This window comes from Herpailurus yagouaroundi, unplaced genomic scaffold (assembly GCF_014898765.1).
Source record: "Herpailurus yagouaroundi ecotype Mexico unplaced genomic scaffold, PumYag 250, whole genome shotgun sequence".
In the NCBI taxonomy this organism is placed as follows: Eukaryota; Metazoa; Chordata; class Mammalia; order Carnivora; family Felidae; genus Herpailurus; species Herpailurus yagouaroundi.
In genome coordinates, this window is record NW_024412467.1 from 24,531,547 (window position 1) to 24,559,023 (window position 27,477).

At 40.4% G+C, this 27,477-nt stretch overlaps 1 protein-coding gene across 3 annotated transcripts in view; it reads left to right on the forward strand.

Moving 5' to 3' along the window:
* Positions 1-27,477, forward strand: part of GMDS (GDP-mannose 4,6-dehydratase) — a 638,647-nt gene that overhangs the window by 535,889 nt on the left and 75,281 nt on the right. For 2 of the 3 annotated variants that reach the window (XM_040460738.1, XM_040460739.1), the window contains exon 9: positions 4,312-4,408. In XM_040460738.1, coding sequence (XP_040316672.1) covers positions 4,312-4,408 — 97 coding nt within the window. Of the gene's footprint in view, positions 1-4,311; positions 4,409-9,155; positions 9,158-17,519; positions 17,871-27,477 lie in introns of those variants that run through there. The other variant, XM_040460740.1, reaches the window with a different exon arrangement.

Genomic DNA, 27,477 nt, shown 5'->3' on the forward strand with positions numbered 1-27,477 from the left:
GCTAATTGGGAGTTTGAGAACATAGTTAGAGCTTGTTGACTATGTCACTTATAGGGGGACCTAACAGGACGTTTGGAGAATCCCTGATACCCAGAGAAGATTCCTCGTCTCCTGCCTGAAAGGAGACATGCCTGACTGCCAGCACCCTGGGGCTGGTTGGGGAGTCTCAGCATTCTGCGCACATACCTCACTAGATTTTTCCTTGTTTTCAGCATCGTGGCCCTACCCCTTCCCAAGCCCAGTGACCTTCAGATCTGGGACCTTGTTCTCCAGGGAGGGTGAGGCAGTTGCCAAGCAATGTAGGATCTGGGAGGGGACTGGGCATCACACTGCTTCTCAAGGAAAGTTGTAATCCGCCCTCACTTCCTGACATCTGAGGGCTCCTGCAAGTGTAAATTGGGTTCATTTTCAGCTTCCCCACTGCTGGCTTAGGAGTCTGTTTTCTAGGGCTTCTGCTAAGTCCTTTAACACTCATCCATCTGGCCTTCCAGCTTCCAGAATTTGGTTTCTGTTCTCTTTCTTGCTCTTTTAGCCTTTCTGAGTATGTTCCTTTTTGAAAGGGGCATCAGACAGGAGCAAAACTGTACAAACCACCACCTTCATTCAGAACCTAATAATTCTCCCAGGACTACTTTGTGTCATTTTCTAAATTGTAGCTTTTGGCAACCTCCTGTTTCCTTATATACATCCTTAATAAAATAATATTTTTTTAAATAATCCTTGAGAACTTTTGTGATATTCAGGTTTTTATAAGGGGTGCATCGTGCGCTCCCTTACTTTAACATAGTCTCCTAAGCGTGACTTAATACAGTTGACTTTGCTTTTGTTGTTCCTTAAAGGAATTCCTAGTTGAGTAGATTTTAATAACACCTCATCTTTCCTTATTGTGCTTGATTCTGTTGTTCTTGAATGTTTTCTATTGCCACTTAATGCTTATTAGGAGCCAACAATATATTTTAAAAATTGAATTATACAGAGGCTCTTCTCAGTGAGCTGTTGATCTAAATTGGTGGATAGCAATTCCTTTTAATTAGCTGAATCCTCTATTCCCTGTCAAGCTACCTTCATTTCATTAACATCCCAGCTCTGCTTTGAGTCATAACATTGCTTGTTAGGACAAGTTAGCTGTTACCTTTTACTTGTTAATACAAGTGTTTTGTGTATTGTTGTAACTGAATGTTTTTTGGCCCTTGGCCGAAACTTTTCTTACTGCCTTCATGCAGACCTAGTGCAAATTACAAAGCGGTTTTGCCAACTCAGTTCTGCTTTGAGCCCTTTCCTGGTTATACTCGATTATTCAATGCAACTGTATTAGTAGTGGGGGCAATGCAGTGACCACAGAGACGATTTGGACTGTAGACAGCATTTGCAAGATGGCAGCCCTGTGGACAGTATTCAGACAGAGGCCAAGAAGTGGGCCCAGAGCTGATACACACAGGTGCCCAAGTAGCATCAAACTCAAATCTAACCTGCAGTTTCCTTCCGTCAGTCGTTTCCCATTTCAACTACTGTCATAAATCCCACATGTTAGCATATGGCTTCAGAGCAGCCAAAAAGAAGCAGTAAACCGCAAAATTTAAGCTGGTCCAGCAATGCAACTTTTTGGTATGAAAAGGAATTAAATGTTTTAAGTTAAGAATGAGGATATAGCATTAACTCATCCCCTAAAGCAGGAGTAAGGAACCTATGGCCTACAGGCCAAACCCCACCTGTTTTCTACTGTCCTGTAAGGATGTTTTTATAGTTTTAAAGGGTAATTTAAGAAAAAAGATGATGATGATGATGATGATGATGGTGATGAAGAGGAGGAGGAAGAGAACAGAATGGGGAGGGGGAAAGGAAGACTATGTAACAGAGACTATATGTGATCTGTAAAGCCTAAAATATTTACTTTCTGGTTCTTTACAGAAACAGTTTGTCAGCCCCTGCTCTAAAGACACAGATGGCTTTTCCTCATTCCTTTCCTGTCCGACATGTTCCCTCCCCAGTCAAGCTCTCCAGGTCTTTTCCAGGCCTTTATCAACTTAAATGTATGTGTGTTCATGTGTGGTTTCAAAGAAATCAACTAAAAGTACATTTGAATCACCAATTTTCAAGTTGGTGACATCTGAGAAGATTTATCAGTAAGAAGGACAGAATTACGGATATGTATGTGTGCACATAAGTCAGCCTGACCCATTATAGATTACATACCCAGCTACCATAGGAGAAAAGAGTAAAACTGTGAGCAGTGATTTTTTAACCCTTTTGGCTTACTGGGGGATACCATCAGGAAGACAGATGCTGGACTGGTTTCTCTTTGTTAGTATTAAACATGAACAAGAATAAAAACATGCTTATGAGATACAAATATCCTTTCACCCACTGAAAGCCTTACCAAAGAAAAGGCTCCACTTCAACAATTAACTTTAAAATTAGCTAGGTAATTTTTAAAGTAATGATTTATCATTCTCCCTTACTGCAGATATTTAAAGTAATGATTTATCTATTCTCCCTTACTGCAGATATTTGCCAACATGTGGTCTTTTCTATTAGAGACAGATAGGGTTTATAACCACTTTGGGTTTTCTCATTTTACACTATTTTCAGTCTGCATGTTCTAAAGCATCCGCATACCATATCCAGGTGAATTTTCCAAAAACTTAGCTCTGACCCTGCCAAATTAGTCTAATCAATAGTAAGAAATTAAACCAAAAAAGTAAGTTACCAAACACCTCTTTTTGAGGCAACTAATTAATATAATGCCAGTTGTTCAGTTTTATTATTCAACATATACTATGAATCCCTATGTGTTATGGGATGTTTTTCATATTTGCCTTGAGTCCACTGGCAAATTCAATGTGCTTAGAAACTGAGTTTTCCCAACAATGACATGTTATCCCTCTGCTATAAAAAAGTAAGTTGGTGGGGCGCCTGGGTGGCGCAGTCAGTTAAGCGTCCGACTTCAGCCAGGTCACGATCTCGCGGTCCGTGAGTTCGAGCCCCGTGTCAGGCTCTGGGCTGATGGCTCAGAGCCTGGAGCCTGTTTCCGATTCTGTGTCTCCCTCTCTCTCTGCCCCTCCCCCGTTCATGCTCTGTCTCTCTCTGTCCCAAAAATAAATAAAAGTTGAAAAAAAAAATTTAAAAAAAAAAAAAGTAAGTTGAGAATAGAACATTCCAGTGATTGTTCAGAAATTAAGCTTATAAGGGCAATTTATGTTTCTACTACCCAGCTATGTCCAAAATACAGCCACAATCAATATTTACTATTTGTCTTCAATGACACGTGTGAATGACAGTCAAGCAACTAATTTAATGTTCTACTCTTTCCTTTGATCTCCACTGTGCCTCTGATCCAGGGAGCACACAGAATTGTCCTGTTGGCATAGGATTCCTCTCCAACTGATAAAGCAAACTAGGTCTGGTGATAAGCATGGAAGTCAGACATTACTTTGTAATTTCTTTTCTTTCTTTGCTGAAAAGTTTCATTTGTAAAAATAATTTTAATTGTATAGTATTGTCTCCAGAGGCTAACATGAAGCCAGTGTCTTCATTTATTTAAAAATGAGAACATAAAATGGAATTCCAGAAAGAAGTTGGTCTTGAAACTTGTGAGCATATCCTGCACAATGTGCGGTATAGACTTGAGGGGGGACTGTTTCCAACTGTGGATGTTTAAGGAAGAAAAACCCAAGTCCAAAGCATACCATAGCTGATGCTAATATACCCTCTCTTAGCAAGCAGTAAACCAGTTGTGTATTTTTTTGGAGGTTTAATAGTCTGAGATTTGTTAATGAGGCCTACTGCTGACTGAATAGAGGAAGGGAACTTGCTATAACACAGAGATGAGATGAATGGTTAATTTAGGGTATGAAACTTATTCCAAACTGGAGTGCATTGAAGTTTACAATAAATATCCCTAAAACATCACTACAAATTTTAAAAAATAAATAAAAGGGAGACAGAAGACATTAATTCATAATAATTGATGTTATCAAGAATAGTCTAAAGAAGTGCAAAATCTTTGAAATCCCTGTGCCCAATTCCTTATTCTGGCTCATCTGTTCACTTCTGAAGTTGTACTTCTGAACCCATCATGATTTTCTTACAAAGAAGGAAAAAAAAAAAAAACCCCTACCCTTTAGAAACAGATCTGGAAAGGCTTTGAAAGTCACTGTTGCCCTGATAACATGGTGACACATCAGCTGTGTTCCTGTAGTTAATGAGCTTATATACTCCTGCAGGGAGAAGGCTGAGCCATCCTGAGGGACTATAACATGGCAAATGCTCCCAAGCAATTAGAGGCTGATTAAGTGTTTATCTCCTTTACAGGTGGGAAGGAAAGAATGAAAATGAAGTGGGCAGATGTAAAGAGACCGGAAAAATTCATGTGACTGTGGATCTCAAATACTACCGACCAACTGAAGTGGTAAGGACTCCTTGGCCACCCAGTGCGTGGCCACATTTGGCTGGCTGGTTGGCTGGGAAGATGTTCTTAGTGAATATCCACAGTCAGCCTTCAAAGCTTTCCATTGGGTTCTCTGACATCCTTCAATGGTCAGGTCCCAAAACAGACTACAGTGAATTGAATTTGAGTTGTTATTCTCAGCACGAAATCCATTGCTTTGTCAAGGAAAACAAGGGTAAAATACAGCCAAGGAAGTAGCTGATTTAAGAAACAGAGACTTCTATCCAAGGGAAGTCTCCTCACATTATTAGCTTTGATAGCTGATCCCTGATACGGGATGTCTGACTTACAAGGCCCTCCATAACCTGCAAGATCTCAAGACCTGGAGGGCTGCATACCGTCCCATATGCACATGCACTCACACATGTACCCACACTCACTCACATGCACTCACATGCACCCACACAAACCTAACCCATAAACAATCCCCCCGTACATTTTTTTAATATTTAGCTCATGTACTGTCCTGCCTGTGAATACTTTTCTGGTCAATATACTACTTACTACCACTAAAATCTTTCCTCCTTCATTTGTATCTACATTATATGCTATGCATAATCATGCTGTAACACCTATTATAATTTATCATACTCATTTGTTTACATGACCTTCTCTTTTTACCAAATTATGAATTCTTTGAGGATAAGGTCTTTTTAAAAATATCTTAGGCTTTAATAAGTAGGTGCTTAATAAATATTGACAGATGGGTGGATGAATACAAAATTTTCTGTATTAAGAAATGACCTATAGATTGTTAGTGCCTATTATCCTTTTTTCCTCAATTTATAAAGATTTTTAGCTTGGTGCTGTCACTTTAAAGTGGTCTACCTTCGGGGCGCCTGGGTGGCGCAGTCGGTTAAGCGTCCGACTTCAGCCAGGTCACGATCTCGCGGTCCGTGAGTTCGAGCCCCGCGTCAGGCTCTGGGCTGATGGCTCGGAGCCTGGAGCCTGTTTCCGATTCTGTGTCTCCCTCTCTCTCTGCCCCTCCCCCGTTCATGCTCTGTCTCTCTCTATCCCAAAAATAAATAAACGTTGAAAAAAAAAAATTTAGAGAAAAAAAAAAGAAAAAAAGAATAAAGTGGTCTACCTTCATACTATGGTGACAAAACCCAGCATGTTAAATAGATCTAAAAATAACCAAAAACAGCATCTTCAGAGAGAATTGTTCAGAGGTTTCCTAATCAAATGTACATTAGCTGTGAAAATAGAACCTGTTTTATCTGTGCTTTGAACCTTATATGTTGTACAGTATTTCAGAGATTAGGAAAACCCTAGAGAAGAGAAACTGACAGTGAGTATGTCATCAGTAATCACCCTCTAAAATCTCTTTTTTTAAACAAAAGAACAAACTTCATTTCATGTACTCTGACACACAGGAGGAAGTAAAAAGGAAAGGAAATCAGCAGTGCTTAGAGACTAGAGCTGTAGAGTCAGTGCATTGTCCTGGCACAGGGCGTGGCTGGGTCTCTAACACACAGTGAACAATGGTTCCCTGTGCTAATGGCAAGTGGGTGTGCCAAGGAGAGGATGTGCTCCATCTCTGGGGGAGGAAGATACCAGCACACTCCTGCTGACACCGCAAGGAATGCCTGTCTATGGAGCCCCCTAGCCACACTGGCATTTGTTTCCCTGTCCTAAAGAGGTGCCACAAGGGTGTCATTTTTCCAGACTATTGCACAGATCACGTAAATGGACAAATTTATTTCTCTCCTCACAAACAAAAATGGTCATCTCAGAGTAGAAAATTTACTGAGCCCACAGAAACCTCCATCCTTGTAACAACTGAAACGTGGTTCTTTCTCTGACACCAAAATAGTTTCAAAAGCTAGGAAGTCATTAAGAATGGCTTGTCTGTCATTCTTACTTAGGCAAGGTGGGGGATTGATAAGGACACAGAACAAAAGAATTTGCTGAACAGGAAAAGGACCCTTGGACTAACAAGATGGTTCTTAGAGTCCGTATCGACCCCTCTTTCCTGCCCTAACAGTGCTGCATCCCTCCTCATTTCTTTTGTCCATTCAAATGTCATCATCATACCTGTTCTGCAATTCTGTTTACACTAGTGTTGTTTTAACATAAGAGAAGCATCTTATTTCAAATGCTTCCTTGCTTTTTTCACTGATGGGACTCTCACCCTAGATTTTCCTTTGATTTGGGATTCCCTGCTTGATTTGGGATTTTTAACTACATTTCATCTTTCTAAGCCTTTAGGCTACATTCGTTTTTTTCACTCCACTTCAACTTAATATTCTGTGGGACAAGCTTTTCTTGTATAGTGAGACTAAACTTTTAACCTCATTCCTCAGAACAACAAGTTTTCCCAAAACTTGGACCAGCTTGACAGACTTATATAGAATTGCCTTAGGGGTGATAGTATTCTTCTAGTTAAAAGGTGACCCGAACTGGAGACTGACTTGTAAATGAGCTTTCACTTAGGTGCAGGACCCTAAAACCAACACATCTAGAGTCATTCAGAGTGAGTCCTGAAAAGCACCCAGCTTCTCTGAGGTTTGTCAGCACTCAGTATAGGGTGGACGGGCAATTCTCCCATGTCTAAACTGGATCCTTCCCATTTAAGTGTCTTAAATCCATCTCGCAAGAGTCAGACTTTTTTTTTTCTTTCTTCCTTGAATTCTTTAAAACTCTGATCTCCTGATTAGCTTCAATCATGCATCTTCCCAGATTCTCAGCATATAGGGCACTCTGAAGCCAAAAACATAAACTAAATCTTCTTAGAGTCAAATGGTTCCAGAATGACTGCTAGGAAAAAATAAATAAATAAATACCATCAAGAAAATTTGAAAAAAAAAATGATAAGGACATATCAGGTCTCAGAACATCAATACCCTAATGCAGCTGAAGGGAAATAGAACTTTGTGTTGTTTTTTGAATAAGATTCAGGCTAGTTTTAAGAAAGGTTCTTTACTCAGCACAGGACAGCACTACCCCAAAAAAGACCACCGATGATGCCATATAGAACATACTTCCACATGCACCAGTAATTTTTGTCCTCATTGATTTAGCCACCACAAAACCTTAAATCTTGCTTCTGTTACCGACATGGAAAGTCTTGAAAGTTTTTGTTCTGAGCTAAGGACTCTGGCATCCAATTAGAGCAGAATGGAGTCACATTCTTTTAGTTCTTTACCTATCAATCTCTATGTTTCCTTTAAATGTTTAGTTTTGCTTCTGTGAAAATCTTGATCCTGGACATCAGACTTTAAATCCCCCACTGCCCCTGATTTCCAGTATCTGGTGATGGCAATGTTAACACTTGAGTTCTGTGCCTCTTAAATCTCCTCTCTTGTATATAATTTCCTGTATGTGTACCCATTTATACACAGACTCATTGCAATGTGCTTCATTCAGAGAGAAGAAGTAGCGTCATGCCTGAGTGTGGGCCTTAGGGCCAGACCACCTGAGTTCAAAAACTGCCAATGACTAGCTGTGTGACTAGGCAAGTTACTCAACTTCTCAATGCCTCTGTTTCCTTGACTTTAAATATGAGATCAGGGGCGCCTGGGTGGCGCAGTCGGTTAAGCGTCCGACTTCAGCCAGGTCACGATCTTGCGGTCCGTGAGTTCGAGCCCCGCGTCGGGCTCTGGGCTGATGGCTCAGAGCCTGGAGCCTGTTTCCGATTCTGTGTCTCCCTCTCTCTCTGCCCCTCCCCCGTTCATGCTCTGTCTCTCTCTGTCCCAAAAATAAATAAACGTTGAAAAAAATATATATATAAAAAAAATAAAAAAATAAAAAATAAAAAATAAAAATGAGATCAATAGGAGAGCTAGAAGTCTATAGAAGTGTTGAAGAATTAACAGCCAATTATACAAAATGCTTATTAAAATAGTATGTTACACAGTAAAATACCCAATATTGACGTGCTATTATTGTTATTTATTTATTCATCCATTTACCAAATATTTACCAAACACTATGTTAGGCCTATGAGCAAAACAGACACATTCCCCACCCTTGTGGAAATTGTACATATAGAGAGAGGTATAGATCAGTTACTTAAATCTAGTACCTTTTGAAAAGTACAATGACACATGATAAATTGTACAGATCAACCAGTAAAAAGTAGATAAGAAGGTATAATAAAGTCTTCAAGCCAACATTAATAAGTACTTTGATATTTTATTCTTGATTTTTATCTTTTCTAATTCTCCTTCCAAAGCTTTAGTAGCTATTCGGTGGTATGGAAATAATAATATTGATTTACTACTTAATTTAAAATAAAATAAGATGTCTTCATTTTGTTTGAGAATTTTTCACTTGGAAAATTTTGAAAGGTTGTATTAATGAGAAATTCATCTGAATGTTTTAACCACACCAAATTTTTAACCACACCGAAAAGTCAATCCATTGAAGGAAAAAAAAAGGCTAAGAGTTTGTTTTTTGTTTTTTGGTTTTTGTTTTCTCAGTTAAACTAACAAAAATCACTTTTTTTCTGCAGAGTATTTTAGGAAATGACATAGGGCATATATTCACAAACCAAAATTCAAATCACATACCTTTCATGAAAAATATCTTGACTTAAATGCTACTAGATGTTGTAAATTAAATTTTTTTCTTGCTATTATATTCATCTCAACATTCACTTTTCTTGCCATTGTATTTCTAGTGTCCTCAATTGTAATTGGTTTTGTTCTGTTTACTTAGATACTTTCTGTTTATTCCCATTCTTTATAGATATTAGAAAAATCAGGAGTTAAAATCCAGAATTGAGAAGGCAGTAACTTCAAAGAAGTCCAACAAGCTAGTTAAAACAACACCTTCCTTCAGTAAAAACGTGTGGCCTGTTTCTAATCAAATTACCATATGCTTGTCGAGTTGTCCCCTCTGCAAACTTTTCCTAATATTTTTCTGTAAATGATGTTAAGTTAAATGGCCCATAATTGCTTGCTCTATCTCAGAGCCCTGTTTAGAATAATGCTGGGTAACACTTTCCAGACCTCAGGAATCTGATCTATCATCAGAAGATGTGTATACGTCCTTCCTTCAGCTCCATCTCTGGGTACTGGGGGTCTTGAAACTGTCCCCTTTCTTTCCCATCTCTGTTCTCACCACCTTCTCACACTTCCCCTCCCAAAGCAGGAAATTAGATCCTCCCAACTCCAACCCTTCATCTTCTCAGAGCTGTTAGAGCCAGTTGATCTTTCCCTGTCCTGATCCTCTGACCTCCAAAGCTCTAATCCTACCCCTCCACTGCTGCTTTTCTTTGTTCCTTGTTTTGACTGGTGGGAGCTAGGATAAGGAGTTGCAGAGAGAGCAAATTAAGGGCGAGTCCCTTTCTTCCTGCATTCTTGGACCTGTGAAAGGAGAGGCTGTTCTGTAAGACCCCTTCCAATTTTTCATATCCTAGCATTCTCCTCTTTTACAACTATCACAATGGAGTGGGATGCTAGCACTAATGTGCCATCATAATGCTTCCTCTGAACTTCTTATACTTGTATTTTATAAATAGTTTATATCTCTAAATCACTGTTTATATATTTTAAGCCTCCCTCTTAGGCTCCTCATACTAATCTTTATATCCTTCCTTAATCACATTGACCTTTCCTGCCCTTTTCCTTCCTTGGATTTAACCAAAGGAGCTTTAAGTTTCAGTCTCTTCAGTTGATTCTCAAATATTCTACTGTATGTTTTCCATACTTCATAGGATCCCATACAGAACCCCTAGGGGCATATAACATTCCTCTTAAAGCCTGTGTTCTTTCCTTGGTTGCTACCCCCCTCGAGAGCATTTCATATCTAATGAAATAGTAATTGGGTACTTACTATAATGCCCCCAACATCCTATTTTTCCTTGAAAGTTTTCATGATTAGATCCTGATCAGAACAATGTAATTAATGATTCATAAAATCTATATGAATATACATAAGTATATACTTTATCTTATTTAAAAATATTTTTTGTATTTGTCCTAAAAACTCTCTGATGTCCTTCTATAGATGGGGGTTTTTCTCTGCACCAATTAGGAATTCCTATAAAATCTGTACTTCCCCCCCCCAAAAAAAAGCTGTCCAGCTAATGACTACCCCCATTTATAATTACAGTGTTGACCTCTTGACATCTACAAAAGAAATTCCAAAATCTTAGAAATTTGTTTTAGCTTCTGCAGCTATTTTTCTTAGGAAGAACTATTAGTACTTGAGTTCAGCTTCTACCTCAGCTAGCCCTGATGCAGCTTACTCAAAGTATAGAATTACTTACGGGAGGCCCATCCATCATGGGTGTGATCACCTGTTCCCTCTTCATTTTCATCCAGCCAGCGAGATCTGTATTTTGGAATTTTAGAAATCCCCATTTGCTGTTTGTTTGTTTTTTAAACAAATTGACAGTGTTTTTCCTGTTGTATCAAGCTATATTTATCTTCTAAAATAAATACAAAAATCTTTATTCATGGAGATTTCATGGATAAATCTATCTATGGTTTCCTTCCTCCACCCTATTCTGCTTTATCTTCTCAATAAGATTAATTATTCCTTACCAAGTTTGATTTTTTTCCCCAGCACTTTGTTCACTGAGGAAAAAAATATTCCAAGTATTCCAGGTCTACCAAAATTTAGTCCATGTACATTTACTCTTGGCCCCTATGTATCTTTATCTTACCCTAGGCCTTCTATTGCCTCACTCTCCATGCCCTTGGTTCATGGCAGACTGGTTTCTTCATTCACTGTCACATCTACTAGCAATGTTGAGAATTCATTTGACTGCTTTTGTCAGAAACCTCCAATTTGGTATCCACAGCTGATGGTCTAACTTAGTAGCTCTGATCTGCCTCCTAGATAATTACATGTTAGGTGCTTGGCCTGCTGGTAAATACCTAGTTCCATTCAGCCACTGTTCAGTATAGGTGCTGTCCTTAATAGCAAAATCCAGTTTGTACATTTTGTAATGCTGTCATAAATTTGCTGGTTTCTTGGATAAATCAGAAGTGCACTGCTTCATGAAAAGCTGGCGTAAGAATATCTAAACTTAAGGGCACCTGTGTCGCTCCGTCAGTTGAGCATCTGACTCTTGATTTCGGCTCAGGTCATGATCACCCAGTTCATGGGTGCAAGCCCCGCATCGGGCTCTGTGCTGACAGTGCTGAGCCTGCTTGGGATTCTCCTTCTCCCTCTCTCTCTTTCTGCCCCTCGCCCATTCGCACTCTATATCTCTCTCTCAAAATAAATAAATATTAAAAAAAAAATTTTTAAAGAATATCTAAACTTAGAAATAAGTAGGTTTCTAAGGTATTAAAAGATTATCTAATTTCAGGATTTATTACCAGAATCTTTTAAAAATAGTATGCTCATTGTATACATTTAAAATATAACTCTTATTTACCTTCAGCTTCTCCAGAATATATCAGTATATATAAAATAAAGTATTCTTATATGATTGCGGTCTTAGAGATTCAATTAAAAGAGAATGTTTACTGAATTTCTACCATGGAGATAAGTCCTAGTCCTAGTTTCTGTGAGAAATGTGAAGATGGATGAGATAAGGTTCTTGTCCCATGGTAACTCTCAGACAAATGAGGAGGAGCATCTAGGAAGCTATTGGGACAATCTAGTGCAGGTATAAGAAGGAGCTAACTGAACCAGGGCAGCGGAGGTGAGAAAATCAGTGACAAATGCCAGGACATTGCAGAGATGGTGACCACAGGATTAGGTATGGATTGGATAGTGACATGTGGATGACAGACAGGAACTGAAGGTGGTTCCCTGGAGTAGAGGCTGAACCGTGAAGTAGGTGAGAGATAATGATGCCAGAACTCACATCAGAGATATAAGAAGAGGACTCCGTTTGCAGTGGGAGGTGTTGAGGAATTCTGGTACAGTCATGGTGCCTTAGGGATATCCACATGGCAATATCAAGCAGGAGTTGGAGCTGGAGGCCTGGTGTAAAGAAAAGAGGTCAGACAGGGCCTCTAGACAGGGTAGTTGTGCAAAAGGAAGAGTTAAAGCTCTGAGATGAACACCCCAAAGAGAGCATGGTGGGTGAGAGGAGAGAAAAGCATGAACAGGGAGCTAGTCACAAAGCCAGGCAATTTGAATTTCAGGAGATAAGCCTCAGAAACCTATTTTTGGAAAAGTGGGTTAAGAATTCACAGAACTCTGGGGCATCTGGGTGGCTCAGTCGGTTAAGTGTTTGACTCTTGATTTCAGCTCAGGGCATGATCTCACAGTTCATGAGATGGAGCCCCAAGTCAGGCTCTCTGCTGACAATGTGGAGCCTGCCTGGATTCTCTCTCTCCCTGTCTGCCCCTACCCTGCTCGCTCGCTCTCTCTCTCTCTCTCTCTCTCTCTCTCTCTCAAAATAAATAAATAAACATTTTTTTTTTAAGTCACAGAATTCACCAATCAAACGTTTGTGTCTAAGAGCTGCAGAGCCAGACTAAAGTGTCTGCCATCCTTGATGATTATCCCCTGCCTTCAAGGCTCCTTACCCAGCTAATATCAAGGAGTTTCCATTAACTGGCAGATGATTACTACCTATCAATCCAGGCAAAACTGAATTTCAGATGTAAGCAGAGACCTCATTTCATATTGATATGTACTGGAAGGTTGCAAAGCATCTTAGAATTCTTAAAGATGAAAGAGCTTATATAAATATAAGGTACTTTGTGCTGCATATTACCATTTTTATTACTGTCATCATGATTAATTATCATCATCACCCACTGCTGTGAAATCATTAGTTATCAAGAGACATCTGAAAGGATACTTTGAGCTTATCAACTCCTGAGATTTTCTTTTATTTAAATCTTTATTTTGTTTTGCATCTATAACTTCATGCAGAAAGGATTATTTGCTACTTACCAGCTCTGTACTTCTTGATCCAGTGGCAGAAATGATGGTCACAGTGAAAGTTAAAGGAGATGAGTTAGGGACCCTCTCCTCTTACTCTGCTTAAACTGTGTATTCCCAGAACCTATAATAGATCCTGAGATCTAGCAAGTTCTATGACTACTCCTAGAATGTAAGTATCCCTAACAGTCTAGAGAGCAGCCACCAAAGAGAATATATTAGGCCATCATGTATGTTCATAGTGCTCCATTTACCTGCCAACCACACCCTTCCATCCCCTCTCAGAAATCTTCCTGCAGAAACCTATCTTTGTACTTGCTTCTTACAACGAGCTAGATGTCACTTTTACAGTCTAAAATCTGTGTTGGTTTCCTATTGCTGCTATAACAAATTATCCCAAACTTAGCAGCTTAAAACTACACAGATTTATTATCTTATACTTCTCGATATTAGGAGTCTGAATTAAGTTTCACTGGGCTAAAATCAAGGTGTTGAAGGAGCTGTATTCCTTCTGGAGGCTCAGGGTTCTTGGGCTGTGGGGTATTCAGTTGGCAGAGAATAATTAATCACTTTGACCCACTGCTGGATCACAGTGCTTTCTGTTGTTTGGAAAACACATTATTTATCACTTGGAGAAGAAAGAAGAAATGGGGGACTCTAGTTAATTGTCATTTTAAAGTTTAGTAATATACGTACTCAAAAAAAACCCCACCAAAATACTAATATGCACTTGAGCAACTATGAGGACAAACCATCCTAAGTCTGAGGGAACAGTAGGCAAAGGAATAAGAACAGGCTTCCTAAAGAATAGGAGCTTTAGAGTAGAGTTTTGGAAAGACTTGTGGTTTGAGAGACAGAGAGAACACACTCCAGGTTGGGGCAGGAGGTGTCCAGGAAATGAACCAGAGGGGCCTGCAGAGACAAAAGACAGGGAGCCCGTCGTGCAGAGAGAACCTGTCCAGCACAGCAATAATGAGGCCCGTCACCACTAACTCTCCTTCCCAGCCTCCATTTGTGCCCAGCACATCCTCTGTTCCATGTTGCTGTGCCTCCAGCCTGTCTGCAGCAGCTCAGCTGCTCCTCCTCCTTTATTTCTAGCTTATTTCTTCTTCTTTATTTTTACCTTCTTGTATTTGTCTTCCTGTACTTCATCTTCTCTTTTCTTCCTGTCATGGGTCTTAACATCAGTCATGCATCATTCTTAAACTCCGTGTAGCCACTATTCTTTCCAAGACCACCAATCTGCCTTGTGTTGCATGGCATCTGACCCCTAACTGTCTTAAATTCTAGAAGAGTGCCCCTTGCGTGTCCTATGATGTTAGTTAAATTCTGTGTTCAAGACTAATTCCTAAACAGTTCACAGCTGTCTTAATGCTTAAAAGGCAAAGTCAAGAATAGAGACGACCTTACTTTCACAAGAAATTTTGTTTATCTCATAAACATGGGTCCTTAACAGCTATTCCAAGGTCAATCTAAATATGCGAGGTTTTTTTTCCCCAAATATTCAAGTTTATCATGAAATGTTTCCCGATCTTACAGGGAATTTGTTGAGAATGAAATTAATCCTATGTGGAGTGGTATTAGAAAGGCACTATACATTTTAGATTCAAGTTGTTTCTATTATTTTTGGAAAAATGTTAGCAGAGAAAATGTGCCTAAATGATCTTCTAGAACCACTTGTTGAACTTCTGAAATAATCTGTTTCTGAATTCGTTTTAGCTTCGGAAGGTTAGAGAGTGAGTGTTACGTTGCCTTATTAAAATTCTAAAATTTATAAGAAAGTGCGGTGGTAATTTGAATCTGTTCTACTGGCTAGCATTAGAAATTTAAAAGTATAACTCTCAACACTTTTTATTCCCAATCCTCTCACTTTTATAAATCTCAAAGCTTCGAACTTCTCCTTCCTTCTGTTTTTTCCACTGTAGCATAACAATGAATATTTCCCACCAGTCTCAAAGGGCATATTGAAAAACTGATGAATTATTAGTTTCTAGGCCCTGCACAAATGTCAGCCCATTGGTGAAGCCTCCTTTTATTTCTTTAGGCAAAGTTAGCACTTAACCTCTTATGAAGCACTTGTCCCATTGTAATGTGATGTGTCATTTCCACCTGGGACCTTGGGGGCAGGAATGACATCTGATGGCCTTGGATAGTACTTGGTACATAAAAGGGGATCAATTAATGAATGCATGTATGCCACATCAAAGGATCATTCTCCTGCTTTCCAACCAGCTCTGGTATAAACAAAATTACTCCAACACTGTAATAAACTGTAACTAAATTCCAAAGGAGAAAAAAAAGTATAAAAATATTTTTCCTCTTTTCCTTTCTATTTGAAATTCTACTACAAGATGAGTATTGGGTTTATTCATGGCTTACATCTGTACATCCAACCTTTAAACAAAATTCATCTTCCTTTTATATCCCTTCATCTCTATATATCCCCCTTTCACGAGTTCTTTATTTCTTGCCCTTTTCTTTCTTATTTTTTTGCTGATATTGCCTTCTTTCTTTCTTCATCTTTTCTGAAATTCTTTTTTCCAGAGGTTCTGATTATTTCCCTACTCCAGTCCCTGCAACTTCTTTCTTTAGCAATTCAGACCATCTCAAATAAGCTTTTAACCCATTCCAACCCACCAGAGTTGTGTACTGGTGCCTCTTAATAGGAAGAGCTGGTAATGGGGATATTACTACAGACTGACTCTAGAGTAGGTCCCTTTGGCATCCATCTGGTGTGTTGTGGGTACACTGCTGTGCACTGCTCATGTGAGAAACCTTATTGTTGTCTTTGAAATCTTGGAGGGAGTGCACCAATAGCATCACATATGCAAAAGGCATGCTAGGTTGTTTCTAACTAAGAAAAGTACACCTGCCAAACAGAGGCATTTTCAGTTTTGAACTGCTAATAAGAAATGCCCTGGTGGCAGCTACCATCTTTCTTTTCCCTACTCTGAGACTGTATGTGTTGAGCAAAGTATTATACGGCATAAGAGACGCTCAGCTGTTCTTTTGGCTTTGTGCATTGCATGTGTTCCTCTGCTACTTCATCTCCAAAACTTTTTGAATAAAAAAGTGATAAGTATAGATCAGTAAATAACTACAATGACTGGTACTTTAACTGTGGAGCCAAAGTCTACCAGAAACCTAATGGCATGTTATCTCCCCCTCACTTAAACCTCCAGTGTTTTCCTGTGTTTTTTTTTAAATGAAGACTAAAATTTAAATATATGATTGTGTAAGAAAGGTAATAGTCATTTAGAACAATATTTTTTTTTAATTCTGAAATAAGCATTGGACTCACAGAGAAGATTTTCCTATTAAGGCTTGCATTGTATTCCTCTTTGTGCAGCCATTTTGGTAAAAAATACAGTCAGATGCAATGGAATAAGCTTCAGACCTACTTTCTAAAACAAGTATATAAAATATAATTTTTTTAATATTGTGTTTCCCAACGGAGGAAACGTGGGTCTGATTGAGTATGACTCTCTTGCTAAAAATTGTGGATCAATGGATCAGAAAAGAGGGAGAATGTAGATCAAAACAGTTCTTTTTTGAAGCCTTTGTTTTGCGTGCTGCCAGGTTGAGATGAGAGAGAAGCCATTTTCACAGTTTGGCACATCTGTAAAATGTAGTGTGAAGGTTGGGGGGAGGGAAGTCCATGGATCTAAAGCCTATTTTTCTATTGGTGATATGAAATATTCTCTTCATGAATCAGCACCTCCCACTCGCCCTAAAGGTGGGATGGCTGTTGATACCAATGCATTGTCTCCTCTTTCAGCTGGTGAGGGAGGGTAGTGGGAGGCAGTGCAGCCTAAGGGAGTAGACGCTGAACAAACAATGCCCACACATCTGATCATAGTGTGGGCGGGTGGTGGGTGCCCAGGAGCGGCAAAGGCTCGCACCCAGTCATCACATATGGTGCTGAGCAACCACCAACTGATCCAAAAAGGAACTGAAAAGATAAAACGCTAGAATCCATTCATAAAACCAGGACATTTCTTATCCCATAAGGACAGTGGTAGGTAAGAGAGTAGTTTTAATCATGGTTTTCTTTAATGTATTTATGAAAAGGGTGGCGCTTAATCTCCTGGCACTTGGGTTTGTCTGGAAAAATATAAAACAAAATTCAGTTTCTTGTCCATTTAGAGCATCTACTATGGGCATATTTCTTCTAATTTATCAGTTTTACATTTGTGACTCGGTTCTGCATAGTCTTATACTGTTTCATCACTTTGGGATAAGCATGGATGTAAGGACCATTGCCTTCCAGCTTTCTGCAACAGAAATAACTTCACACATCTGCATCATTGTCCCCATATGTTGATGTACATTTGTCAGTCATTTTGATTCACATCACTCTGTCCTCAACCCTCCCCAGCTGAATATTTATATTGTTTCACTACCCACCAATCTTGAAATCCAAACTAAACAACCCATTGCTTCCTAGAAATACTCTCCTCTCCTTTTCTGCATTTTCATGATGTTGCTCTTTTTTTAAAATAATTCAACCTCTTTTCTTTCCTCCTTCCTCCATCTTTATAAATTTTCCAGGTAGCTAAACTTCATTTCTGATTCATTTATATTTTGTGGTCTGCATCACAGACTTAAAAGTAAAGCATGTATTTGTTTTTAAACATGAGGGGATAAGTCATTATTTCTTTTGGAACTTCTGTCTGTGTAGGTGACATTTTGTGCCTCAACTCCCACTATAGATAATAGGTTAGAAATGTGTTTTTGCAGTTATTGTTTTTTATGGAAACCATTGACAATGATATTAGTTTATTCATCCAAAGGAAACACCAAGGAAACACACTCTGATTAGATAATTAGGAGTTGAGATAGAATGCAGCTTCAGAAGGTTGTATGTTTAGCTATCTACAACCTTAACATCATCTCAGTGTCCTTGTCTTCTAAATGAAGGGTGATTATGTTAACCTACACAGAGGTACTAGAAGGCTAAGTTAATGTTTGTGAAACATGTTAACATTTTATGACCAAAGATACCATCTTAGTATAAATTGATGTGGTTATTATCAAAGAAAACCTCTCTAACGAGGAATCTGAATTAATTTGGCTGAATTAGTCGACCTCCTCTGTATCTGCTGTGAAGCCCCAAACCTCTGAATTCTTGAAATTTTCTCTCTTGATCCTGGAGTCTGTTTCTAGGTGTTGGAGAGGATTAGAGAATAGGTCATGGTCACAGAATTATAAACAGAGGAAATGTGTCAGGTATTTGTAAACACTGAGATGAAGGACTGAACCAGGTTTGCAAGACAACTTCTTCAGGTGACTATCCAGCACAGCCACCCAACAGATGCTTGCTGGATACCACATTATGTTAGCCCTGAATGCTCATGATGGCATTTATCATACCATATTAACAGTCCCTCTACCCAGCTCAACCCATGTGGCCAACAGGAACTTCAGTCCACACTGCACAGAATCTGACTGGCTTTTAAATGATTCTCTTTACCAAGTTGATGAATATATCTGCTGTATCCTCAGGCATAATGTGGCTTTTCAGGAATATGGACATATACAAATGCTCTTTCCTGTCTGATGGAAGGTGGGAATATAAAGTAGAGTATTTAGAAACAAAGTCAATTTGACAGGCATGGTGGAGGTAAACAGCCTGACTTCTGCAGGAATAGTGTTGACAAGCAGAGACTCTTGGGAAGCTTCCAGGTACATCATGGGCTCAGACTTCAGGGATTTAGGCAATATAAAAACAGTTTTTTAAGATCCAAAGTCATTTACATTAAGTGAGTTTATATCGGTTGGAGTTTTATGTTATTGTTTTATATACATATGTAATTTTTATTGACTATTTCCAGAAATAATTCTGCAGTTAAGCCACAGGCTGTTGCTAGAGATGCAAACTCTTCATTCTTGGGTGCTCTGCCCTAGTTGAGCTAGACAGATTTACAACTAAAGTCCATTTTCATTGAGAGAAGGGACATTTTCCCTCCACCCCCAAATTTCAAGTTCTGGTTTTGAAACGTAACTCTCAGTCCCAACTTTAAATCCTAGTTAGAGCATAATTTCTTGACAAATTCCTCTTTTCCCTTTTTTTCTCTGACATAAGCAGTGTCTCAAAAGCATGTAAGGGCAGCTCAGAGAATCAAGTTCTTGCCTTAGGAAGCAAGATTCAAGGTCTTGGCCCACAATACTTGTTCATTTCTGTCTGCTGTTGTGAAAATCAGCTAAAAACATCAGGTGCTTCTTCCGGGCCCTGTGAGGTGAGGGGGAGTAACAGGCAGAAAATCACTTTGCTTGGCGTTGGCCTTTGCCGCCATTTTGAATCTGTGACCAATCTCTGCTGTCTTGCATCTCTGATTTCTCCAGCACAGAACTTCATTGTTATTTCTTCCAGGTGCCTGGGGAGCATTAATTTCTCCATCATCATTTCAGATGGGGAAACTGGGACACCAAAAGGCTGAGTGACTTGCCTAAGGTCATACTGTATGGTAGTGGCCCAGCCGGTTTCCGGGCTATGGTTCCCCATTAAGCCTTACCCCCCTTTTCTCCAGGGTCATATGTCCTAGGTCACCTGAAAACTTTGCCTTCTACCCCTTGGCCATCAGGGACACCTGCTCTTGGTCTGTTCCAGCCAAGGTCCCCTCAGCTCTGGCACCAGAAGGGGTGGCTGGCACTGTGATTCTGTGAAGGTCTTCCCTGGCCTTTTCTCAGTGCAGCTTTTCTTTGTTGCAGTGAGTGGGTTTGCACCTACTTAATGGTCTGAAACTATAAACCCAGCAGGCAGAGTCCAGTGATATGTTCAGAGGACGTAAACCTGTCCTGTCTACCTGCAGAATTGAAGCACTGTGAACCATTCACAGGCCATCAGAGAGCATTATTCATTTAGCTGCTCTCCCCCAGTGGTTCTGAAGAATTGTCTACAAGTGGGAGGGGCAATGGCCCAGCTGGAGTGCATCACCATATTACCTGACAATGGCTCTTTGTCCTTTTAATGTGTGACTGGCTCACATTTTACTTACCATGTAAAAAAGTCTTTTTGAGGAGTGCTTCTGGTTTAGGTTTAAAAGAAAAATCAAAGCCACCGAGATACAGCATAATAAGATGTGACCCTAGTGGCTTTTTGCTCTTCCCCTGGGGCTCAAGGGAATGTTAGCAAGGCCCAAAAGCCCACCTGGCAGTCACTATTTTTTCTTTAATGTGCCCTTAGAATTCTTAGAGTAGACTACTAGATTTTAATTTAAAAGGAATATTTTAATAATTTTAATAATTTTTAAAGGAATATACCAAAGGATTTATAATAGCCATAGTTTAGGAGGAAACCAAACCTGTTTTTGCCAATATCTAAACCATTTTATGGACCACTTATCTGATGCAATGGGACTTTCTCCCCAACACCTTCTTCATATCTAAACTGTATTATTATTATCATACTTCATTGCACAGCTACTTCTTTATCCCTGAGCAGTTCAGATTTGGACCCACCCCATGTGGCATGTTTGTTCTTGTCACTGTCACTGTACCGACAATGCCCCCAGAGGGGTTCCGACTGTAAGCCCACTCCTCAGGCCCCCCTTCCCCCTTCCTCCACCTTTCTGCTTCTCTGAACATGCCCCACAGATTGCTGGGAATGCAAAAGAGTGACATTTCCAGCATCTACAGAGTTATAGCCTTCTAGTTATTTCCTCCCTACCTGTGAGATATATAAGGATGCCATGTTTTGTTTCACACACTTTCTGTGAATGGTGAACAAATGGCTCACTCTTTATGGCCCTTGAGGCCTTAGGAAGGTGTGGATGGGTACCTTTCCCACTTGGCACTTCTGGTTATTTCCTCTCTCTGCCATTAAAATTGGGTGAACAGTGTATTTGTTTATTCTTATTTCATTTATTTACACCTTATTCCATAAAATGTTTAAGAAAATATAATTACCTCTGTCACAAGTAAGGGCATAGGCTATTTTGTGAAATCTTTAGTGTAGTAACAGAGTTCATATTCAAAATGATTTTCCTCCCATAACACATGTTTTAAATAATATTAGGGCCCAGCCCTGCCCAACAAACACCTATCTTCCCAATAACGTATTGAAAACACTAATAAAAATATTTTAACTGTACTTAATTACCATATATAACATTGTTTTTCTATGGAAGCACTCGTTCTGAATTCCAAATCTAGGTGCTAATGACATGGGTCTTTCGGGAAGAGTGGGGTGGATGGGTAGGGAAGGATGGATGCCCAACAGATGTTCCTGTAGTCAGAGTTGTGTGTGGTCACTCTGACGGCTGCCCTGGGAGACACAGAGGGCACTTCGGTCCAGTACCTCCCTCCTGGACAAGATAACGGTGCTCTGGAACAGAGCCCTTAAGAAAGTTGTCCTCTCTTTACTTGTCTGAACTTCGTGGCTATTCAGCCTATCTTTAAAGTCTCTTCTCCTCCTTCTGTGAGACCCAGAAGTATTTTTCAGCAATAGATAGATGAATGGAAAGATAGGTATTTTGAAAAATCACAATCTTTTTGGCCCATGTTTTGACCCCCAAAACCTTATAAGTTGGTTTTGCTTTCTTGAAGTCACATAAAAGTATGGTTAACAGAGACGTGGTTCTGGTGGGCACAATGGAGATGTAATTTTAATTCCTTCTATTCCCAACCAATAATAATATTGAAATTTTGGGTAAACAACACTGGAGAAGTACTGAAACTTGAGATTCATTTAACTGCTAAAATACTACTCTGCTATCCACAAACCACCAGTTATAAATGTTTCCATGCCCAGTTCAGCTGACAGCAAGAGAATTTGGAAAGTTAGAAGCTAGGACCTAGTAAGAGATGCCAAACACTTCCTTGCCTTCCCTATAATATTGTCATGAGTGTTTTTCTTTAAAATAATTTCCTTAGGGCTTAGAGATCTGTTGGACAGCATAATATTCAATCATAAAAGATAATTGTGTAGGATACTTCAAATTGACATAAGGCACCAAAGCCTTTAAAAGCTGCATTCATTCAGACTTGTTTGAGATAAAATGTTGAATAAGAAAAGTAGTATTGGGGCGCCTGGGTGGCGCAGTCGGTTAAGCGTCTGACTTCAGCCAGGTCACGATCTCGCGGTCCGTGAGCTCGAACCCCGCGTCAGGCTCTGGGCTGATGGCTCGGAGCCTGGAGCCTGTTTCCGATTCTGTGTCTCCCTCTCTCTCTGCCCCTCCCCCGTTCATGCTCGGTCTCTGTCTGTCCCAAAAATAAATAAAAAAAAAAAAACGTTGAAAGAAAAGTAGTATTGAAAATGGACAAACAGTATGATCGCAACCATATAAGAACAGTAAGAAAAAGTTAGAAGGAAATAATCATTTAGCCACATTCTTCAGACTTCTCTTGTGTTCAGGCCTCTTTCCAGCACAAATGTTAACACTGACTGTGTTTTGATGATAGACCTTTAAGGGGTCTTTCCCTCTAATGTCCTGTATTTTCTAAATATTTGCTGATGAACATATATTACCTTAAAATGGAAAGTAAAAAATGTCAGTCACAGATCCCAGAGATGTTCTCATCAGTTAACATAAAGAAAAGCATGAGGAAAAAGACAAGTATTTTTCATAGGGCCTCAGGTTAGAAAAAGTGAACAGGAAAACTTGTATGTTTCCCTAGGCTTCACCCTTTTCTTCATGGCCTCCTACATCTAGCAAACCTTTGAGCCCACTTCCTGAAGGGCCCTTGAGTGTATCACCCCCTCCAGTGCAGCCAGCTTCACCTCCTGCTTTCATCCCTTCCCTGGCCCTTCCTCAGAGTTATCAGTGCAAAACTGCCACAATCTTCTTTTGAAAGTGAAGATCTGACCTTGTTCCTCCCAGCCTCAGGCCTTCCAGATGCGCCCCTTTGCTTACAATGGCCTCCCTGCCTCACTGCCTGCCCTTCTGGTACTGTCTGGCTCCAGCCCTGGGGTGACTGGGGATGCCACCTCCCAGGATATGACATCCCTTCCCTCTGCCCACCCCATTCCCAAACGCTCCTTCAGCTAACTCTCCTCCTCCCTCAGGTCTCAAGCTCACCAGTAGTTCTTCTGGGAAGCTCCCTCAACTTCCCAACACTGAGCAAAGTGTTCCCTCTGCCATTCTTCTGTAATGCCTGCACTTATCAGAAGGTGTTGTCTACCACTCTACACAGCCCACAGCCTCTTGCCCAGGATTTCAAAGTTCAGAAAGCTCTGGAAAAATCAAATGTTTCTCATAACCCACGTGGCAGCACAATCTGGCCTGAATGGACAAAGGACTATTTACAGTCTGTCTTTATACCATTTAGTGTGAATATTCATAATTTCACACCTCTTTTGCTAAAGAGATTTTAATTTTGCTGAAGAAATCTGAATGCGTTTGATTATGGGGTGCTTCTCAGGCATTGCCAGGAGTGTTAAGAAAGATGGGATTAGGGTAACTGTATTCGCCATACAATTTCTGACAGTAAAAAAGGGGCACTGGCCAGATGCAACCTCAGGACAGGTATAAATAGGGTGGCCCAGACAGACCAGGGCAACGTTCACCTGTGTGTGCTACATCTGTCATGTTGTCTTTCTGGAAGCCAAACTATCTCAATTCCACAATGCTCCCCAAAGCTTTCGCATAAGGAATTGCACACCTGTGTCCTAATTGCTGGTTTCTGCATCTCTTTCCGCCACAGTATTTTAAGCTCTGTAAGTATAGGGAAGGTGTTTTGTTCCATTTGTATACCCAGTGCCTTGCCAGACACATACACCCAGGCATCCCCATTGTCCTGCATTTTAACCATGAGTTTTATCATTAAATGTTTTAATATCAAAGCCATTTAATAATCCAGTTTCAGGGGCACATGGGTAGTTCAGTAGGTTAAGTGTCCAACTTCAGCTCAGGTCATGATCTCACGGTTTGTGAGTTCAAGCCCCGTTGTTGGCCTTTGTGCTGACAGCTCAGAGCCTGGAGCCTGCTTCGGATTCTGTGTCCCTCTCTCTGCCCCTCCTCTGCTCACAATCTGTCTCTCTCTCTCTCTTAAAAATAAATAAACATTTTTTTTTTAATTCTGTTTCAGAGATACTTTTTAGGTTGAACAAATGTGTATCAACCCCTCTCAAATGACAGAAGAATGGTTTTCATAGACAGATAGCCCTAATATTAGTTCACAAAGCATGCGGGCAGGGCTATGTTTTATTTATTCACTTTCTGTTTGTTTATTTTTCTTCTCATACATGGAAATAATAATAAGCACAATAGTTCTAGCGTAGTATTTACTGGGCACATATTATAAAGTAGTCACTATGCAGAGCACACCTTGTGCATTTTTCATTGAGTCTTTTCAGTAACATTATGAGGCAGATATTTTTATCTTCCCCATCCATCTATCCAGGCCCTTTTCCTCTCTGGGGTGTTCCTTTAATTTCCTGAGTTTCTTTCTGGCAGTCTCCCTGCCTCATCCTCTTCCTTCAGCAAACCATCTCGACCTTCCTTCTTCATAAGCACATTCTTGCCTGTTACCTGTAGTGGTTCCCAATTGCCTATCTCATGGAGCCTGCGCTAGTCTGCCCAGCCTTCACATTTTCCTGTTGGTCCACATATCCTCTTTACCAGGCAGGGTGGTCCCCTCACCCCTACAAATGCCCCCTCCTGGAATTTTCTGTGCCTTTGCTCAGGCTCACCCTACCCACTGTAATGTTCATTTTCCTTTTGATGGAGAAGCACAGAATTTAATCCTTGTAGACAACCTTGTATTGTTGGCTGATTATATCATTAGTGTTTATCTTGTCCCCTTAGCAAAAACATTAACTTGTTAGAGTCGAGAACCATGTCTTGTCTTGCTATTGTATCTTCACAGTGCCTGTCACTGTGACTGACAGATGATAGGTAATTAATACTGTGAGTGATGGGCCTTAGAAAGTCAGGGTGCACCAGGGCGCCTGGGTGGCGCAGTCGGTTAAGCGTCCGACTTCAGCCAGGTCACGATCTCGCGGTCCGGGAGTTCGAGCCCCGCGTCGGGCTCTGGGCTGATGGCTCAGAGCCTGGAGCCTGTTTCCGATTCTGTGTCTTCCTCTCTCTCTGCCCCTCCCCTGTTCATGCTCTGTCTCTCTCTGTCCCAAAAATAAATAAACGTTGAAAAAAAATTAAAAAAAAAAAAGTCAGGGTGCACCAACATTCAGAAACACATCTCTCACGTGGGAGAACCATGTTTTTAAACTCATTTTTACAAGAAGCGTATATCAAAAGTGAAAGAAAAGGAGAACAGAAATGTTCAAGGCCTAAACCTGGATCTAAACATCAAATTATGGAAGAGACAGACACAACTGAACAGTACCACAAATGGGGAAAAAAATAAAAAAGCCTTGGCATTGTAGCTTCTGTCACTCGTTGTGAACCAGGGGAGGGTTATGAGATGCTCAAAACCACAGTTCTGTCTTGGGCCTCTTGAATGGCAGTGTGATGCCCAGGAGGATCTTCAGTGTCTCCTTTTCTTCTCCCTGCTGGGGCAGAGTGTGGCCACAGAGGTGCCGACAGACACACCCAGGGAGACTGGCTGGCTTGCTGTGCACTGACTTACCAGGTGTGGTAAAGAGGGTTGTATGTCTTTATACAAAATAGCAATTAATGAATTTCTACCCAGTACAGAGAAAGCCATATGCAAAAGCAATCTTTAAGAAAATTGTGAATGAAAGTTCCTAAATACTTGAGCTACAGACTCCTTTTTGGTATGACAAGACATGTTCAGATATGTTGCATTATCAGTTTGGAATGGAACTGGAGATAAGAAAGGTGAACTCAGGTAGCAACTGCCTGCCTTAACACTATTTACAAACTATCAGTTAAAATGTCTGCTCTCCCTGAGGAAAAGAGAGGGAGGGAGAAGCAGAAGGGAGAGTTGGAGGTAAGAGAGAGGGGGAGGAAGGGGAAAGGAGAGGGAGAACGAGAGGGAGAGGGAGGGAAGCAGGACTCTGTACTTGCTCACAGTTTCCCCCTCCATGCCCTGCATGTCTGCCAGCTCTGTTGTTCAAGAGCAGCTATCACAGAAAGAATCCACAACACATGCACTCTCCTTGTCGTGCTGAGGAAAGATTCCATCTTTCTCAACCAAAATGCACCGCTGCAGCTATAACTTGGGGCATGCGCTATGTTCATCACTTCAACCTGTCTTCGCACATTTGGGCTCCTGTCCAACTGCGTTAGGAAATCCTCCAAGGATAGTGATGTCAAAAACCAGCAGTCATAAGTCAACACAGTTGATCTTTTCTCAGTGAGGACCAGGGTGGTGTTGTCACAGAGAAGAAATTATCTTTCATAGAGAAGTGATTTCCCTCAGGGTCACTAGCAGGGCAGTGAGGCTGTGTGGTTATCTGCAACACCACGTTCTTGAGCTCTAAGACCCTGAGTGCTTATGGCTTAAAGGCATCAGCCTGGAAACCTGCAGAAACTTACCCCTGGAAGCTTTTAAAGGCTGTCACTCCCCACTCCACAGGCTGACGCCACCGTGACTGACAGTGCTGTTAATAACACCTTGGCTAGGGGATGGGGAGAGGGAACAGAGAATGACAAAGAACGAATGCACAGGTGTTTGTCTTCATTGTGGCTTCTCTCAGAGGCATTTTTGTTCCTCCCTAAGGAGCAAGATTCAGTACATCTAGTGTTACCCTTTCTAGTGCTCCTTAGGACTGGCCCACCGCCCACATATAATTATAAAACATAACAAGGATCAGTGTTGTTAAGAAAGGGGTCAGTACATTAACCTCTTAAGTGGGCAAAGGGTATTTTTAATCAAGCTTTTGGGGAAAGAATGGAAAGTATATAATGTTTTAGTCCTGGTTCTGCTACCGTGTGTTTTTCTAGCTTTGCTGTGCCTCAGTGTCCTCACCTGTCAAACCAAGGAGCCAGACCAGGAGTTTCTACTGCCCTAAATGTCTTTAATTCTATTAAAGATTCCCTATCAGTGCCTGGATTAACGTATACCTTTACAAAAAGTCAAACCCAGGCTACTCTTGTTAAAACAGGACATTAAGTCAGGCATTGCTGAGAAAACAGCTCTTGTGTTACCTTTCTTCAGTGTCTATCTGGTCTTAAAGGGGAGATTCCAATTTCAAGTTCAGTAATACCCCAGAGAGCTATGTGTCATTTTAAAAGAATCTCTCACACCCCCATCTCAAAAATCTTGGACATCTGACATTTCATAACATCAGGTCTCCCTATAAACGGCAAACTCCTACATTTGTGAACCTGCTTTTAGCCACTTTGGAAAAACCCTTTCTCTTT